At 40.5% G+C, this 19,876-nt stretch overlaps 1 protein-coding gene across 1 annotated transcript in view; it reads left to right on the plus strand.

Annotated features, from left to right (window-relative positions):
* LOC137620080 (peroxisomal multifunctional enzyme type 2-like) overlaps positions 1-19,876 on the plus strand; it is a 170,436-nt gene that overhangs the window by 110,809 nt on the left and 39,751 nt on the right. The window contains exon 7 of the mRNA XM_068350355.1: positions 9,128-9,282. Within this exon, the coding sequence (XP_068206456.1) occupies positions 9,128-9,282 (155 nt within the window). The remainder of the gene's footprint in view (positions 1-9,127; positions 9,283-19,876) is intronic.

Raw genomic sequence — 19,876 nt, forward strand, 5'->3', positions numbered from 1 at the left:
GAGGTCGCTACCGCCCGAATGTCGTGGACGTGAGGAAAAGACTCTGGATTAGCCTGTTTAATAAAATACAAGATCTGTTGTCTGATCCCTTTCAAAGTTATAGTCCCTCCCCGCTCTCTGATGAACAAGGGTCCCGAGGTCTTATAGGAAGTCCTTGATAGAAAGGACTTTAGAGTGGTAACCGGGCATAGGGAGGATCCTGAGGGAGAGGGATAATTTTCCAGGAGGACCATCTATTCTGAGGGTCTTCATTTTTGGCCAAGAAGACCTTGTCTGGGGAGAGGAGGACCTCTCCTGACGGAAGGAACTCAATGTAGCCTGGGTCTCTTGATAAGGCAGCTAATTCCGAAATCCTGGCGCCAGATGCTAAACTCACGAGAAAGAGAGTTTTTCTGAGTAGAGGGATATACTCACATGAATCGTTGATGGTTTCTGACGCTAGTTTAAGAACATCATTGAGAAACCAGGAAATCGAGCTAGGACGTGGGGATGGTTTCAGTCTGGCACAGGCTCTTGGGTTCGAAGCTAGCAATGAATCTGTTAGATCTATATTAAAGCCGACTAGGAAAATCTTCTTCAAGGCAGACTTGATGGTAGTAATAGTGTTAGCTGCTAAGCCCGACTCAAACAAGGTTCTAAATAAGGTTACTGTTAGGTTTAGTGTCATAAAGACAGTACTAGAATCCTTCAAAAACTTTGCTAGTTTTTTGACCGCTGAGTCATATTGACGAAGAGTGGAGTCTCTCTTGTCTGATTCTAAGAATAAAGTATTCTGGGGGTCTATGTTAGCCCCTTTGTGTGCCGCAAACTTCATGAAGTCCATAAAGTTAGGGTGTTCCGAATGTTTGAGGAAGCGAACACAGTGCACGTTTGTACTATCTGGGTCAAAGTCGGGTTGGGAATCTGGTGAGGGTGGAGATTCAGCTCCAGTAAAAGAGGGAACCAATTGCTCTTGGGCCAATTGGGGGCCACCAGGGCTACTTGACCTTTGAAGGTTTGAAGTTTGTCCAGCACCTTCATCAGTAGGTTCACCGGTGGGAAAAGGTAAATCCTTTCCCAGGTGTTCCAGTCCAGAGACATGGCATCCGTGGCGTAAGCCCGAGGAGATCCGGCACTTGGGAGAGGATCCATTGAAAGGATCTGCGATCTAGTGACCATTCTGACTCCAACGGTGTCGTCCTGGAGAGTGCGTCTGCCACAACGTTCCGAACTCCAGCCAGATGGACGGCTGATAGGTGCCATTGGTTTGAGGCCGCCAGGGAGAAGATTGCTACCATCACATGATTGATGGGACCTGACTTGGAGCCCCCTCTGTTTAGACAACGGACTATGACTTCGTTGTCGAGAACTATCCTCAGATGTTGTTTCTTGGCCGGGGAAAGACGTTTCAAAGTTAGTAAGACCGCCATGGCCTCCAGGACGTTTATGTGGAATTGTTGGAACATTGTGGACCAAAGGCCCTGAACCTTCCTGTGTTGGGAATAGCCTCCCCAACCTGATAGGGAGGCGTCCGTGTGGATGACTATCCTTGGAGGGGGGGTACTGCAACGGAACCGACTTCGATAGGCTCTTGGCGGTTGTCCATGGGAGAAGCCTCTTCCGAAGAATGGGAGGAAGGCGTGTCTTCTTGTCTCGACATTTGTTGTTCGCTCTGGAGCGCCAAACCCGGTTGATGTCTTTCAGTTTCGCTTTCAGAAGGAGGTCTGTCACTGAAGCGAATTGTAGGGATCCTAGAATCTTCTCCTGGTTCCTTCTGGAAGTTATCTTTTCCCCAAGAAAGCGTTTGGTATTTTTCGCAATCTCTATCCTCTTGGACCTGGGGAGACATAGAGTGTGAGAACGTAGGTCCCACCGCAATCCCAGCCACTGAAATCTGGTCTCTGGTGTCAGACGAGACTTTCTGAAGTTTATTTGGAATCCCAGAAACTGAAGATACTGGATCACCTTGTTTGTTGCCTTGAGACAATCCTCGACGTTGTCTGACCAGATTAGCCAATCGTCCAGGTATGCAACGACTTGGATTCCGTGGGATCGGAGTTCCTGAATGACTGATTCCGCCAGTTTCGTGAAAATTCTGGGCGCGATGTTGAGCCCGAAAGGCATCACTTTGAACGTGTAAGCCTTGTTGTCCAGTCTGAATCCTAGGAATGGGCGGAAGTGTCTCGCTATTGGAACGTGATAGTAAGCATCGGTAAGATCGATGGAGGTGGTGACGGCCCCACGGGGAAGCAAGGTTCGCACCTGCGAGACGGTAACCATGTGAAACCTGTCGCATTGAATGGACAAGTTTAGTCGGGACAGATCAAGGATGACCCTCCGGCTGTCGGAGTCTTTCTTCGGAACGCTGAATAAGCGACCTTGAAACTTCAGATGTTTCGTTTCCTTGATCGCGTTCTTGCGAAGAAGATCTTGGGTAAACAGAAGTAGGTCCGGTGTCGAGGGTTGATGGAATTTGTTCGGTGGAGGAGGCCCTTCTATCCAACTCCACCCCAGGCCCTTGGAAATTATGCTGAAGGCCCAAGGACTGAACCTCCAGCGACTCCGGAACGCATAAAGTCTCCCTCCTACCTGAAGATCTTCAGTAGTTGGAGGTTTTACTGCCTCGGCCACCACGTGACCCCTTTCTACGGGAGAAATATCTCCCTTTGCCTCTGTTCTGAAAAGAACCTCTCGAACCGAGGCCCTTGCCTCGTTGATATCCTTGGGAGGAAACCCGGGACTCATAGACCGGGTTATAAACAGGAGAGGTGAACGAGTTCGAGGCCACTTGGCTTTCAGGAACGAGGACATACTTCTCTTGGGGCTGAGACTTGGAGGTGGAGGGCTGGATGCCCTGAGTGACCGGGACCGACTGAACTACTTGAAGAGGTTGGCGGAATTAAGTAGAGCTATAAGGGCGCAGCCTCTTCCTGCCCCGGGAGTGAATGCTCGATTGTTCGAACTTCCGTTTGGGAGTGAGGCCCCAACGGACCTTAAGGCTCTGGTTTACTCTGGCAGCTTCGCTCAATACTGAGTTGACCATGTCCTACGGGAACAGGTCTGGACCCCAAGCGGAGGCATTAATGAGCTTATTCGGCTCATGGCGGATAGTAGCTTCTGATAAGACATGCCTACGGCAACGTCTTCTGGCCACCAAGAAGTCATAGCAATCTGCTAACAAAGATTGCAGGGTGGCTTTAGTCATAACCTTAAAGGCGTGTTCCTCGTCATAGTTAAGAGAAAACATCTCTGCTATAGTCGAGACGTTGAGGCTCCGGCTAAACCTAGACCGGGACTCGAACTCGAGTCGGATTAAGGTTTCAGGTAGTCTTGGGAGGCGTTCGCTGAATTGCGTCGATGCACAGTCAGCGGATAGCTTACCAGAAGTGAATGTTGATTGGATGTTAAGCCAACATTCATTATCTGATGGGAGCAGAAGAGATGTAGGATCTGTCTCCCGGAGTTGTGGCAAAGGTTTGTCTTCGGCCACTGCCTGAAGGGCTAAGTCAACCATTTTGGTGACGCAAGGGGTGAGGGTCTGTTCGTCCACAAGAAACATGGTGTAAGTACTCTTGTGGGGGGTCAGCATGGTGTTTGTACAACCCCACTCGTTTAAGGTTCTAACCCAAACAGAATGAGCCTGTTCCTTCGGAAAGATAACGGTCCCCTTAGGGACCTTATCTAGCCGGACAAGAGCCTCTTCCGTAAGCCGGGCGAAGCCGGGGAAAGGGAATTGAAGGCCGGGAGGGAAGAACTCAAAATCTTCAATGGGCCGGGTCCCAAAACCCTCAATGGTTAACATCCCGTCCGTGAAAGGGCAGTGGAGCGCCATTTTCCACGGGTTGTTCTTCGTGAAAGGCGGGAGTTTTGAGGCGTCCGAGATGAGGAACTGCTGTTGTTGAGGCAGTCCTCCTTCCAGGGTGTCTAGTCTCCCGGTGACGGCAGAAAGCATAGAGCTAATCTGCTCTGAAACAACCCTCGTCATCATATTGGTGAGAGCCACCGGGTCGAGGTTGGTCGTGGTAACTAAGGGGGATGACTGCACTCCCGGGTCCTGAGACATAGGGGCGGTCCCTAGCCGAGCCACTAGGGGCTCTGGGGAGGGGAGCCTTCTTGGGCTTGGATGATTTAGGTAGTGTGGGATTCTTACGAGTCCTCACTAATGGTCTCTTCTGAGATTTGACCTTGGGAGGAACTGGGTGCGATCTCGGAGAGGATTCGCGGTTCCCTTCAAAACCTAAAAAGGAAGAATTATTAGAAGTTGAAGAAAAAGAGGGGCTAAGAAGAGAGGTCTTAGCGCCGGACTCACCTGCCTCACCTACCACCTTACCTGTTTCCGATTCGTCTAAAACCATGGGCTCTGTCTAAGTTCAGAGCCGCAACATTGTCTTCAATGGGGTCCGGGTCGTCAGCGATGTCCGTATCCTGAACGAGATTGAGTTCCACAGTTTCTGCAATGTCGGCAATTATAGGGGCCGCCACTTCCTTAGGCACTGCTGCCGAAGATTTTGCGTTTGGGTAGATAAGATTACAATAGTCTTCGGAGAGGACGTAGGGCTTCTTGGCCTTAACGTTACGGGCGAAGCCGCCTACCCACACTTTCAAAGTGGCTCTTGCTGATGTCTTAGCCGCCTGGGAACTCTGAAAGGACGGGGATAAGGTTAGCAAACCCGAGGGACAAACTGATGAATGAAACCGAAGATTCATAACAGAAGGCAAAGGGATGTAAATACAAAAACGACTGAAAGAGGCTCACCGAATCTGAAGAGAGGGTGGTGATAAGGTCATAACAGACAAGGCAGTTGTCAGGGTGCCATACAACAATATCGTCCATCTGAATCCCACAGTCAGCGTGGGATCGACAGACCGCATATCCGCAAGGTTGTTGAAGGACGGCCGCGCAGGCTGTCATCCGGCAACGGACCACCTGTAAAAGGAATAGTCTATGAGCATCTACTAGTTTCTCTATAAGGGGTCCCGGAGGATACGGGACCTGCCAATAAAATAAAATGTATAGCCTTAGACTAAACATGCAGAGAACTGAGACTATTCCAAGAGGAACCCGGCAGAGCCGGGCATGAAAAAGGATGCAAAAAAGTGATGAATAATGATAATCATAACTAGTTCCGGGGCCCCAGGGGCCGGGGAACAGGGCTGGTAAAGTAAACTTAAAGTAAGCTTAAAGTAACTTAAAGTAAACTTAAAGTAACTTAAGATACATCCTTAATATATAAATAGAGAACTCCAATTATGATCTAAAAACTAATGTCTGTAATTGAATAGGGCTCCCGGAGGGAGGTTAGGAATCAAAAACTGTGTCAGTGTCAACAGATCCTGTAGTTATAAGCCCGGAGGCTCCGATGTCTGATGACGGGAGGGTACAACGGGGGAGCGCTGGGGGAGCCAGTGGAACCCCCAACTACCCTACCGGAGGTACCGGGACGAAGGTAATGATCCATGTAGAATATAATATATATAATGATGTGGGATATTAATAAGTCCTATACGGACGATAATAGCAGGAGGTACCGTAGGTGGGGACACTCCTAATTAGAAGTTCTCATTCTTACAACCATAGCTAAAAGCAAAGGCTACACCAAGAAGGTGTAGGAATACCGACTAATCACGTGTGATAGTCCCCGGTGGTCCCGGCCCTCCCCCTCCCCCGACCGATGGCCAATCGGGGCGACGGGAGGGGGGGAGACGAAAACCGCCCGGTATGAATGAGACTAAGCCACACCCCGTGGGTATACTCAGTCCTCAATATGTCGGAACGTTGAGGGAAGACTGAGGAACAAGCATACTTGACCCATATGTCATAACCAACAACCATCGAGTGAGAGGAAGAGGGGGGGGGGGTGGAATAGCCTCCCCAACCCGTGGGGGGGGGGGGGGTATGGTACAGGGGAATCACCAGTGCGGGTGGTGGTAGACAGGGCTACCAACTGGAGATCCCCTCAACATGACATGAAAAATCCCCAAAATATGATCATAACGGAGTAAAACAATAAATACAATATCAATGCACAAATACATAAAAATAATTAATGAATTAAAAGCGTAATCACGTAAGTAAGGCTAGGCATGCAGAAATAATATGGCGAGAGAGGGACTCGGGCGAGTGGTAAGGGAGGGAGCATGACGCCATCCGCAGATGGAAAGCAGGGGTACCAACCTTGTTACTGAAGCGGTAGATATCGAACAGTAAAAACAAAGATACGCGAGAGTCCCACTCGAACCAAATGTAAAACTAGGTGGAGCGTAATAAAACTAAAAGGTTTAATAACAACAAGTGAGACGGTCGTCTTTAATTGCTCCTAGAACTAGCGAAACAATCTTAATGGTGACGCTATCCACCAACATGCACGAATGCAGGCATACCAACATAACCTACGCCTTGATGAAACGCTAACACTGATATCATAGAATAACATTAAAATAACGCTAGATGAAAGCATATAATCGGTGTACTATCTGAATGTAAGGAAAAAACTCCTAAAAGTTCGAACGAATATTAATGATGACAGAAATAACGGACGAACTAGCGAGAAAGGGCAGAGCCGAACCATGAGCGGTAAGAACGGGGACGCCGTTCATATATAAACACTTCTCAATAATAAAAACAAAGGCTACACTGCCCAATCACGCTTAAACTCAGGGATAAAGTACTTAACTTCGATGGGGTATCTTGAGAATCGGCCATCGATGCGTAAATAAGGAAAAAATCCAAGGGTACACACGAGAAAAAGCACGATGGACTTAATAACAACTGGTGCTAGAAAGGAGTGATGGAAAAGCGTGGGTAGAGTTAGTAGTACTGATCTGCGCGGCAGGGGAGGTTGAACCGCACCTCACTATTGAGGGATTTCGAAGAGGAGAAGTCTAAATGGTACGAGACCTCTGGTATTTCGCCCCAGTTTATACCGACACCATTAAGTGAGCGAGCTAGTTCAACCTAGCATTCCTATACATTTTTTCTCTGGTAATATTAGCAGTTATATTCCTTAGAAATAGTGCAATAGGAGCATTTCACTGGCTGGCACAGGTTGAGCCCAGAAATATATATATCTATATATATGTATATATATATATGTGTGTGTGTAAATATCAACCACAGTGTCATTTAATGCTAAATTCTACATTACATTTGGAAATGTATATCCACTGGAAATTCATTTATGATAAATGCTTCAGGCTGGCCAAGGACTCGAACTTATGTCCAGAGCCGAAACAATGCCTGCAGGGATGATTTTACCATTTGAGCTATCAAGAGAGATATAAGTTCATTTCTAGTACACTGTATGTAAAGACCTACCTGTTGAATTCAGATAACTGTTTTTAGACTTGGAATCAACTCATCTCCACCGTGATAGCTGATTAGTTAGTTTGTAAGAAGTGGTTATTTTTTATAAATATCACTAACACTCAGGATTTTAATCAATGTAAATATCAACCACAAGGGCATTTAATATTGAATTCTACCTTTGGGAATATATATCCTCTGGAAATTCATTTAGGATAAATGCTTCTGGCTGGGCAAGGATTCGAACCTATGCCCTGAGCCTAACCAATGCCTGCAGGGATGACTTTACTAATACAGTATAGCTATCAAGAGAGATATAAGTTTATTTCAAATCTACTGTACATATACCTGTCGAATTCCAGTGGATATGCATTCCCAAAGGTAGAATTCGGTATTAAATGCCCTTGTCGTGATTTTTACATTGATTAAAATCACGAGCGCTAGTGATACATATTTATCATAAATAACCATGCATTGCAAACTCACTATTCGAGGGAGATATATATACAGTGGACTTGAAATGTATTTATGTCTCTCTAGATAGCTCGATTGATAAACTCGTCCCTGCAGGCATTAATTCGGCTCAGGGCATAGGTTCGAATCCTTGCCCAGCCAGAAGCATTTATTATACATGAATTTCCAGTGGATATTTTTTTCCAAAGGTAGAATTTGCTATTAAATGCCGTTGTGGTTGATATCTACGTTGATGAAAATCCCTAGTGTTAGGGATATATATATATATATATATATATATATATATATGTATATATATATATGTATATATATATATGTATATATATATATATGTATATATATATATATATATATATATGTATATATATATATATATATATATATATATATATGTATATATATATATATATGTATATATATATGTATATATGTATATATGTATATATATATGTATATGTATATATATATATGTATATATATATGTATATATATATATATATATATATATATATATATATATATATATATATGTATATGTATATGTATATATATATATATGTATATATATGTATATGTATATGTATATATATATATATATGTATATATATGTATATGTATATGTATATATATATATATATGTATATATATGTATATATATATGTATATATATATATATATATATATATATATATATATATATATATATATGTATATATATATATATATATATGTATATGTATATATATATATATATATATATATATGTATATATATATATGTATATATATATGTATATATATATATATGTATATATATATGTATATATATATATGCATATATATATATATGTATATATATATATGTATATAAAATAATTTTTACATCGTCAACTTGCTACATTTCGTGTCAGTTATCTGATATAATCGGTTTTAGAAGAAAAAGAAAATCATCTAATCATTGAAAATACAGCAATACTGTAAACAAAATATGCAATACAAAAAAGTTAGAAGTTTAATGAAAAATATAATATAATGTTGTTACCTGAATAATTAAGGGCTGCTTTTATGTCAGTGTAATGTTGAAATAAAAAAAGGAGCTCTCCGGCTATTATGTAAGTTTTACAAAATCTCTAGTTAAAGATTATATGACACAGTGCTACATTTTGAATAACGTTAGTAATTTTTTTTATCTGCATTTTTAGGATAAATGTGTTCCATTTTGTAATAAAATCATAATTTTCATAAATTGAATAAGGTCTGTTGATGATATTTTAATGGTTATTGCCAGTAACTGGAAAATTATCTAATTTTTCCAATATATGCTATTAGTAGGCAACATTATACATCTCATAGTCAATTGTTTGTTTACCAGATCGATGGGAGCGTGCACGAGGAAAGTTTTGTCGAACTTCTGTACATGAAAGTGTCACTCCAGAAGCTGTTAGAGATAACTGGGATGCAATAACGGATTTTACCGACTCTGATCATCCATCTTCAAACCGTGAAGCCACAGCAATCTTAGCAAGCGTAAGTATTGATTTTTAATAAAATTTTCCAAAGTATAATTAATATTTAAAAACAAAAACAGGATTTTTTATAATTATATATTCTCATTTTATTTTTAAAGTGCAGTATTCATGTACTGTATATATTAGTTATAGATATGTCTCTTTACTTCTTTTAGAATAACTTCATATGCATTAATCTGATGGATATGCATTCATCTATGTTATTGGGATTCGGATGTGTATGCAAGAGGCATTAATGGTGGGCACAAAATATTCTATATTTTTCTTTAAAACATTATACAATTTTAGAGCAATGAAGATATATATCAGAACAACAGCTTTGAATGTAGGACTGAATTTAATCGTGGAGACGTCAACCTTAAGACTATGGTTTGGTGGATTTTGTTTACTTTTATGTTCTATCACATCTTTATTAACGATGTAAAATAAATTTCATTAATCTAGTCATTGCATATCAGTCTATGACCCTATATAATGTCTAAATTTACCATGATCACAGACATTTTATCTTGAGGCACCTCATACGCACCCTTTGGATTTAGTTAGATATTAAACAGTAGATTCACTTTGCTTATCAATCGGAATGCCTCCCACCCATTGCCATTACATCCCGCGTCAGTAAAGATAAGTAAATTACATATACCAGTTTTAATAACCTAATCTAGCTTTATGTCAGACAGACCAAAACTTAGGAATGTTACTGCATGATTGAGTTGATCTTGTGCCCACATGTTCATCAAGTCTGAGTAGCCCTTAGATGAGGTCATGTTAAATATTGTAAGGGTTAATTTTCTCAAACAAGTCTATTAAAACAATACATGGAATAGGATTAAAAGCTGTAAAATTATTATCAGATAATGATCAATCAATTTATCTATGTTTATTGACAAACAAAGATTATTGAAATAGTTGAAGAAAACATATGCACACGGAATTTGTATTGAGATTTTTCTAACTTGATAAGAGTTTTTAGGTTCAAACCTTCTGCTGCATAACTTCCCTGAGGTTATATGTTGCAATTAATTGCATGTAATCTCTTCTTGATTGAAGAAAAAATCTACAATTATTCAGGTATTTGATAATGAAATTGTTAAAGAAACCAGCATAAATCTTTGTACCACTCAACAGGCCCTGTTTTTTTTTTAGATTCATATTTTTTTACCTATATATTTTGTGATTTGGTCATTATATATGTTCTTGTTTGCTGCTTGTTACAAAGAAATGCTACAAAACAAGAATAGGCGTTCCATAAAAATCAAACTTTCAAAAAGATTGGGAACTGGTAATGTGAGAGTCTATATGATTAAATTTTTTTCTTTCAGCAGTTGTAATTCCTCATGGATAATTCCATACGAACTTCATATCAATCATTGAAAGAAGGCTGAATATCTTAAGATATTGAGTAAATCATCTCTTTTTATTCACATTTAATACAGCCATATATAAAGTGTTGAATTAGTCTGTGAGTTTTATTCCAGCTGTGATCAGATTTTGGAATGATGCTCCTAATCAGGCAGTTGAATCGGTGGAACTTAAGGAGTTTAAATTTACAGTGAAGATTTTCATTTTGAATAGGCTGGCTTTAGCCTCTCTTTATAGTTTGATATGACAGATATATTTGACAGATCTGTTTTAACGTTATTACTGATCTTAGGGTATTTAATTTTTTTTATTGATTAGTTAGCATGTATAGTTTATTTAATTCCTTATATCCTTCCTTCACTTGGCTATTTTCCCTGTTGGAGCCTTACATATACACATATATATATATATATATATATATATATATATATATATATATATATATATATATATATATATACATATATATATACATATATATATATATATATATATATATATATATATATATATATATATATATATTTATATATGGCTCCGACATGGAATATCTATCTCTATCTATCTATCTATATATATATATATATATATATATATATATATATAATATATATATATATATATATATATATATATATATATATATATATATAGATAGATATTGCGTCTAACAACAATTGAACAGCTTAACATGTTTTTTCAAAAAGGCCTATAAAAGAAACAAGGTAAATAACACTAAATCCCTATGTCTTTATGGTCTACAGTAAAATAAGAAATAAATGGACAGAGCCAGTTTATATATGGAAGTAAAAGGGTGTTACAAATTGTTCTAAAAGGATTGTAATTTATTTAGTGTAAGGAAGTACAGGGTGTATTAGTTAAATTTAAGTTCATCCAGTTGCATCTTCATATTCGTAACCAGATCGGAGGTTCATGACTTGATCTTTTATAGTTATCTGGCGGTCAGTCTGCTTTTCCACTGTCCATCGGATTCCAAAATCTTTCTTCTGTATGGACAGGCACTTTTAAAAAGCAAATATGACTCACTCCACTTGATCTGTTGCCATAAATCTGTAAGATGAATGAAAACTCACGAGTTTTCAAAACCATATCTGACAGATCTTTTGTGTTCTGATAATCCTTGAGATAGAAAATGGACAGTTTGTCGCATGTAAAATTTTTCACAAACTCCACACGGTCCTATGTAAACTCCTGTTTCTATATGTTTTGTTTTGATAAACATTAATAAGGGCACTTTCTATGATCTTGGAATATAAGGGGTTCTCAGTTTTAATATCATTTGCTATATTTTTAATATTATGTGATATATTTCCAATATCTTCTATGTATGAGAGTTTTATTTTATTTTTGAAATCTCTTTGATTGGTAACTGCATAATTTCTTATAGCATATTGTATTAGCTTTGTTGGTGGCTTTTTCTATGACATACGTTAGGTAGAGTAACTGGGCGAGTTGTTTATGGATGGTTTCAAATTCTTTATTTAAGTAGGCTTGCAAACAGATTCTCAAGCCTGTAAGAAAAAGATTACAATGTCTTTCATTAATCCCCGGGTGTTCTAACTTCAAGAGCGCAGAAAATTACAACTAAATACAAGTGTTTCAAAGGACCAATCTCTAAATAAACCATAGAGATACCTGTATTAGTAGGGAGAAGGGGTGATAATCACTTGGCTTTTCTCACTCGAAGTTATGTTCACATATTACCTATAGTTCAGTTAAGATAGGGTATAAAAAACACTCAATGACAGTCATGTCTCTATATATATAGTTCAAATTAGTTTATGTTGAATGTTTACTGACAGCAAATGGGAGAACACAAACTGGGCAAGCAATGCAGGTTACTTTTTATTTCTCTTCCTCAGTCTCAGCAATTTCTGTCTCCCAGAGTTTTAGTGATTTCTTTCGGTGTAGAAGCTTTTCAGGTTCCTTTACGGCTTGAGCAGACAGACAGTCTTGAGGGTTGTGTCTTCTATCTTGAATTATGTGGAGTGAAGTTGCGAGACCTGTCAAGGTATCTTCTTATTGGTACCCATCGAACAAGATGGCTTTCTGTCTTGAATGAGTGAACACAACTGGTTAAAATTGTCATGTATTTCCTAAGGTTCAAGCTAAAAGATAAGTTGGCAAAAGAGATAGAGGGTGTGGAATTGCAGGTGTTTATGGAATGTTAATTTGTTTGGCAGGTAGCTAATCTTTGTACTCGAAGACAGGTTAGAAGTCTTTACTAATCTGGGGTAGACAGAGGTCAGGGTAGTAAAATTTACAAGGGATAGTCTTGGTCAATGGGCTTGGCTTTTTTGTGGATGAGATTTGAATCTCCAAGAAGGTAGGAATTAATTTATGTCATCGGGAGATATGAATATATGACTGATTAACAATTGAAGTTGGATTCTAGAGGGAAACGGATATATGTCAAAGGACACGTTTCAATGGCTTAGACAGTTGTCAGCCGAGTGATAAGCGGAAATTCTGTAGGTGCTAAACATCTGGACAGGCTAAGGAAAATTAATGATGAGGATAGAATAAATATTATTTGCCCATGGGATGGTGTGAAAAATAATCCAAGTTTAGAAACTTCCCCCAGGTGCACAAAGTGTCAAGATTAGTAAAAGGACAGTATACGAGATAATGGGCACCATAAACCGTCAGGTGCAGTAATCTCTCGGAATTTTAAGGGTAGGGGATCGAGCGGAAAAGCAGTCTATATGACCAAGGGGGTTGGATTAATCTGACAGCTAGCAATGCAAACATCAATATCAATGGGCAACACGTGTAAAATGAAAGGGATTGAAGAATTATGCATTTTGATAATAGACACAGGTGTGTGGAAGTAAAGGTTATAGAGTTGTGGATAATTATGATGCGCACTTCGGCCTAAACCTAGTAATGTAAAGGAAGTAATATTCATAAGTAAAAATATTTGTTAGTAGAACACTTATCATGAGTAAGGCTAGTAAGTATACTTTATATATATAAACACTTTTGAAAATTCAAGGCTAATTAATTTCACACTTGTTTTTATATTATTTCTAGACAGAGTCCCTTACTCGGAGTCTTTCCATTCAGAGACTTTCTAGCCTGATTGCGTCACTTTTGGCAACTGAGCTCCTCAACATCGAGAATGGTGCGAAGTATGCTGTGCAGGCTGCTTCATGGCTTGACCTATGGCTTGGGCCATTGGGCCACATTTTGAGATCCGAGGATTTATCCAAAGAATCTACAAGGCGGTCCTTGGAATATTTCCTCTTGTCGGGTACCCGCACTCTGGAGTTCCTTTCCAACCAGATAGTCAACCTGTGGGCAAATGCAATTCTAAAGATGGGGGATACCATGAATGGGAGATTCTATTAGCAGGTGCCGAAAGCTGAAATCACTCGCTTTTGGAACTTGACTCGAGGGTACTTACTTCCTCGATTCAAAGGAAGTAGATAGGGCAGCTGACAGGTGGAGAAAATTTTCCAAGGATTCCCTCCTCCATAGGGCTATGACTTCCAGGCCTTATGGTAGGTCCCCTCAACCTCCCAGGAATCAGCCCCAGCCTGCGATTCTCTCTACATTCAGGTCATCTTGACCCTCTAGCAGAATGTCAAGATGTCCCTTTCTGGCTAGAGACCACAAAGATCCCAAATCCTTCAGGGGTAAGAAGAGTGGAAGACGGGATAAGGTCGATCCTCTCACCCGTCCACCATGGGGGTTGGTGCCTGCAATGTCTCTGGCAAAGGTGGCAGCTTCACATCCTCTTCGTAGAATCTCTCTCTCCACTGACTTGGGATCCAATTCCATCGAGTTCTTATACGAAGGGATCTGTAAAGGAGCTGGCCCTCAGGGCTGAAGTCCAGACCATGTTGCAGAAGGGCGCTTTCCAAGGGGTCCTCAACGGGTCTCCATGCTTCTACAGTCGGCTCTTTCTTGTGAAAAAGGTGTCTGGAGACTGTAGACCAGTCATCAATCTCTTGGCCCAGAACAAGTTTGTCCTACAAACTCCGTTCAGGATGGAGACGGCAGACATGGTCATTCAAGCAGTTAAGTGCACATTAGTTCTCCAAGACGCCTGCTTCCAGATCCAAATGCATCCGTCTTCAAGGAATTATCTTAAGATTCCTACACGAGAACAGGCATTACCAGTTCAAGGTCCTGTGCTTCAGCCTCGACAGCACCTCAGGTCTTCACGAGGGTGTTCGCCCTAGTGTCATCTTGGGCTCACAAGAACGGCATTCGTCTCTTAAGGTACCTTGTTGATTGGCTGATTCTAGGAGACTCGGTGATGACCCTTCTTCAACACCGAGACAGGCTTCTCAAGTTTTGTCAGGATCTGGGGATCGGGATAAATGGCAAGAAGTCATCACTGCTCCCTCTGAAACTGGTTTACCTGGGAATGGTTATAGTCACCAATCTCCAAAAAGTCTTTCGATCAGACGACAGAGTACACAGGCTTAAGGAAGTGGCAAGTCCCTTCTTCAGATGGGGGGATCTCCCTGCCTGACAATAATTGTGCCTTCTAGGCTATCCTACACCATTGACCCATCTTGTTCCGAACAGTCGCCTCAGAATACAATCTCTGCAGTGGTGACTCAAGTCCTTATGGAACCAACACTCTGGCTTCCCGGACACCTTAGTCCCCTGGGACAGGATCAAGTAGCAGATCTTCAATGGTGGTTGTCAAACGGAAACCTCCTCGAAGGGTTTGATCTTCTTGTCCCTTCTCCAGACTTGATGCTCTTCATAGATGCATTAAAAGAAGGGTGGGGGAGGCCATTTGCTACAACACAAAGTGTCAGGCCTCTGGTCAGAGTCCAATAGGTACCAGCACATAAATCTCTTAGAGATGAGAGCAGCCTTCCTGGCTCTCCAACAGTTCTTTCAGTTGCTGGCGGGCCACTCCGTAGTGCTGATGAGCAACATCACTATGGTAGTGGCTTACGTAAACAGACAGGGTGGTACCTTTCCACAGCCCCTATGCCATCTTGCAGTGGAAATGCTAAGATGGACAGAAAAGCATTCGGTGTCCCTATCAGCTCACTTCATTCCAGGCAAAAGGAATGTGTTCGCAGACAATCTGAGCATAGCAAGTCAGATTGTGGGGTCCAAATGGTTTTTGAATCCTCTGATAGCCAACAAAGTTCCAGCTTTGGGGTTCCCCGACTGTAGATCTGTTCGCAACGTCCCTGAACTTCAGGCTCCTGTTATACTGCTCTCCAGTCCCGGACCTTCAAGCTCTATGGCAACATGCATTCCAACAACGGTGGGAAAACATAGACGTGTACGCTTTTCTCCGATTTTGTTTGATGAGGAAGTTACTCAGCAAGATAAAAATATCCAACAACTTATTGATGACTGTTGTAGCCCCTCCCTCTTTGGCACCATGCAGAATAGTTTGCAGACCTTCTGCAACTCTTAGTAGATCTTCTGAGAGAACTCCCTCCATGACAAGATCTAATCAAACAACCACATGTGAACATCTTCCACACGGAAGTTCTGTCTCTTCGGCTTCACACCTGGAGACTATCCAGTATCTCCTCAATCAGAGAGGCTTTTTGCAATGAGTTGTGAGAAGGATGTCTGGATACCTACGGAAATCTTCAGCCTCGGTTTACCAGGTAAAGTGGACTGTCTTCTGAGGTTGATGTTGTGGAAGGGCTATCTCTCCCCTCAGTGCCACTATTCCAACAATAGCGGAATTTCTTGTATACCTTCGGGAGGAAAAACTCCTCCCGGCTTTGGCGGGAAAAGGTATCGCTCAGCCTTAAGCTAAGCCTTTAGACTTAAAGGAGTAGACCTTTACTCTTTGTTAGAGCTTTCTCTCCTCATACGGAGTTATGAGATTATGTGGCCCCTGTCAGAGATAAGGCCTCCTCCTTGGAATGTGGTTCGGGTCTTGTGGTCATTTAAAGGGCCACTATAAAAACCCTTATGTCATGCAACAGACTGTAACCTCACTTTGAAGACGGCATTCCTACTCTCTTTAGCCTATACAAAGAGAGTGAGCTTCATGGTCATCTCCCATTCAAGGGTATAGCGACACTCAGCTTCTTCCCTGAGTTTATTGCCAAGTGTCAAAATCCGGGGGTACTGGACCTTAGATTTGGGCCCTTTAAGATTTAAGAGTCTCCGTTCTGTAACCAATGATCCGGATCAATTGTTACTCTGCCCAGTGAGAAGTTTGAGATATTACCTTAAATTCACTGCTGTAACTCATCCCCAGCTGGCAGCGCTCTTTGTCAGTTCAGGTAGGATTAAAAGGAAGGTCACTAAGAATACCATCTCTACCTGGATTCGTAAAGTCGTAGACTTGATACCGAATCCTGACCCTCCTCCAGCTCGACGACCCAGAGCTTATGTCATGGCTTTCAAACGTATCTTTTCTGTGATGCAGGTATCGCAAGCAGGCATGTAGAAGCGTCAGACGACCTTCACCGCCCACTATCTGCAAGACGTGACCCACAGGAGCCTCGATACTTTTTCTATCAGTCTTATGGTGGCTGCACAACAAGTGGTTTAAGAAAACCTCAGGCTCCTTGTTTGACGAGTAACAGATGGCTGAGGGCATTGGTTGCTTTGGTTAAGTCTAGGATGAATGAATAAAAATGACTGGCTTCATCTTTTCTTCATTTTTCTCTCTCTTGGGGAACAACTCCATGGGTCCCTCTACAAGCTGGCCTCACCCATCTGCAGGTAAAAATCACTTGCCTTGTGTATCCAAGTATAGATTTTACACTTGTACATGTCCCTAATGCTTCCCATGGGGTAAGCATTAGGAAACGTCTATGAGTACAATTAAGTATTCCTATTTTGTAAATGCGGAATATACTTGCCTAGATGTTCATATGCCATCTGTCACAACCACAAAGGTTGCTCAGGCGAAGTGTCAAAGTTTTCTTCTAGCTACAGTCTAACGCTGTGCAGAGAAAACCCTGGTCAATGACCAAAGCCAGTGGTCGGACTTACCACCCACCAAGGAGTGAGTCATCCCTAATAAATAGCATAAGGTTTGTTAGTGAAGGAACAAATGACAAATTTGCCTAACTAATACAAACCTGTAGCTATTCATACAAATTGTCCCGCCATCACCTGTCCCCCAATAAGTCCTGCCTGTAATAAAAGAGTGACGTACTTCACTGATGTGTGAGTAGATATAGGTGGCTGGGTACCCTCACCTCTATAGTGGGTGGGTAGGGTTGCCACCTCGCATTAAAAGTCTTAATGACTAACCATCCAGCTTTGTTGAAAGATAATCCTAAATAAATAGCTACAGTCTTGTATTAGTTGGGAAAAATACAAATTATTTCCAAATTTGTCATTTTTGTACAATTCTTTTGTAGACACGTGTCTACAGTACACTACATTTTACATTTTAAAGACAAAAGTACGTTTGCTAATTACAGTAACATCAAATCAAGTAAATACAAAATCATATGTTACATGGAACTGTACTGAAAACTAATCAAATTAACATGTCTCTACATTTTACTCTAAAATTAAACAAGATTTAAACAAATTGATTAAATAAACTACTGTATACAGTAACTCGCCTGGAAAATTCCTCGGTTACTTTTATATTTTACAGCCCAAAATGTCGTTAAGCTTATCAAGCCATATAAAGGTGTCTGCAGGGATAATCTGCTGGTGAGCAAGTCGAAGATAATTCATTTACCATGTTGGTCCTCGATCCACATGAATAGGGCATTTCCCATCTTTATCATGCCCCTCTCCCTCACCTTCGATACAACCGCATTGTGTGGGGCACTAGCAACCACAGCAGCTAGAATCTTAGTTGCATTCTTCTCAATGTACTTCACGGTACTCTCGTTCATGCCGAAAAGTCTTCTAACGGATACATGTTTCATTCCTTCCTTGCACTTATCTAGGACATTTACCTTTAGACATTGAAACAGCTCTCTTGAAGGGCATGATGTTCAAAAAACGTCAAAGTGAAACTGGTATAAAAAAGGATTAAAGCAGGAAATACAGCCATGAGGAGAGATGATGCAAATCTGAGGCCGAGTCAGTGAGAAATGGGATGTTTTGCTGGGCAGAAAGGGAAGCAGCGGGAAGCATGCCCCGGGCAAAGGAGTGCTGTCTGTATGAAATTGTTGGACCGCAAGAATTCTTATGACAAAATCGCGAATACGTGATTCTTATTTTGTAGGTTATACGGTTCTCTGTGTTATAAATGACTGAATCTGCAAAGATAGAACCTATGAATAATGAGGGCTAATTGTATACTGTACTTGAAAATTATCTCAATTCATATGTTCACAATATATCCTGTAATGTTGAAAGTCTCTCTTTTGTTTTGGTTATATATTGAAAGTCTCTCTTTTGTTTTGGTTACATATTGAAAACCTCTTTGTCATATACAGTGAACAATCGCTACTTCGCGGTTCGACCATCGCGGATTCATCACTTCGCGGGTTTTTTTCATAACCCATATATATATATATATATATATATATACATATCGCGGATTTTCCGGAAATTTCGAAAATACCGCGATATCTGAAGACCCCAAATACGATATTTCGTTACCTGTAATTCCATTAATACTGTAATTAGTAATATCTGCTCTTACTGATTGTTCATTGCATTACATATGACATATAATTCAGCACAGAAAGAAATAAAACACGAAAAGAGAATGTGATCATACGATAATTCAGTACTGTATACAGTACGTAGTAAAATTAAATCGAACATGAAACGCAAATCAGATGCAGTCATACCATATTAGAATGGTGTAAGGCTGCTGATGGCTACTACTGTACTACAAATGTAATGGATGCGCTTCTTTTCCATGAATCTTTTGTATGTATACGTACGTAGTACTGCATCCAATAATATTCTTTGTTGTAAAAATCACATCTCGAATAAGCGTACGAGAGAGAGAGAGAGAGAGAGAGAGAGAGAGAGAGAGAGAGAGAGAGAGAGAGAGAGAGAGAGAGAGAGAGACACACACACACACACATCCTACAACAAAAGCGTAAAATAGCGTACGTAAAGCTGTATTATTATTATTGTTATTATTATTATTGTTGTTGTTGTTATTAAAATTATTATTGTTATTATTATTATTATTATCATTATTATTATTATTATCATTATTATTATTATTATCATTCTTATCATTATTTTTTATTATTATTATTATTACTGTACTGTATACGCAGGGTATCTTGTACTTTGATTTGGTAACCTACGTAGCATAAGACGGG

Source organism: Palaemon carinicauda, chromosome 26 (genome assembly GCF_036898095.1).
Source record: "Palaemon carinicauda isolate YSFRI2023 chromosome 26, ASM3689809v2, whole genome shotgun sequence".
NCBI classification, from domain to species: Eukaryota; Metazoa; Arthropoda; class Malacostraca; order Decapoda; family Palaemonidae; genus Palaemon; species Palaemon carinicauda.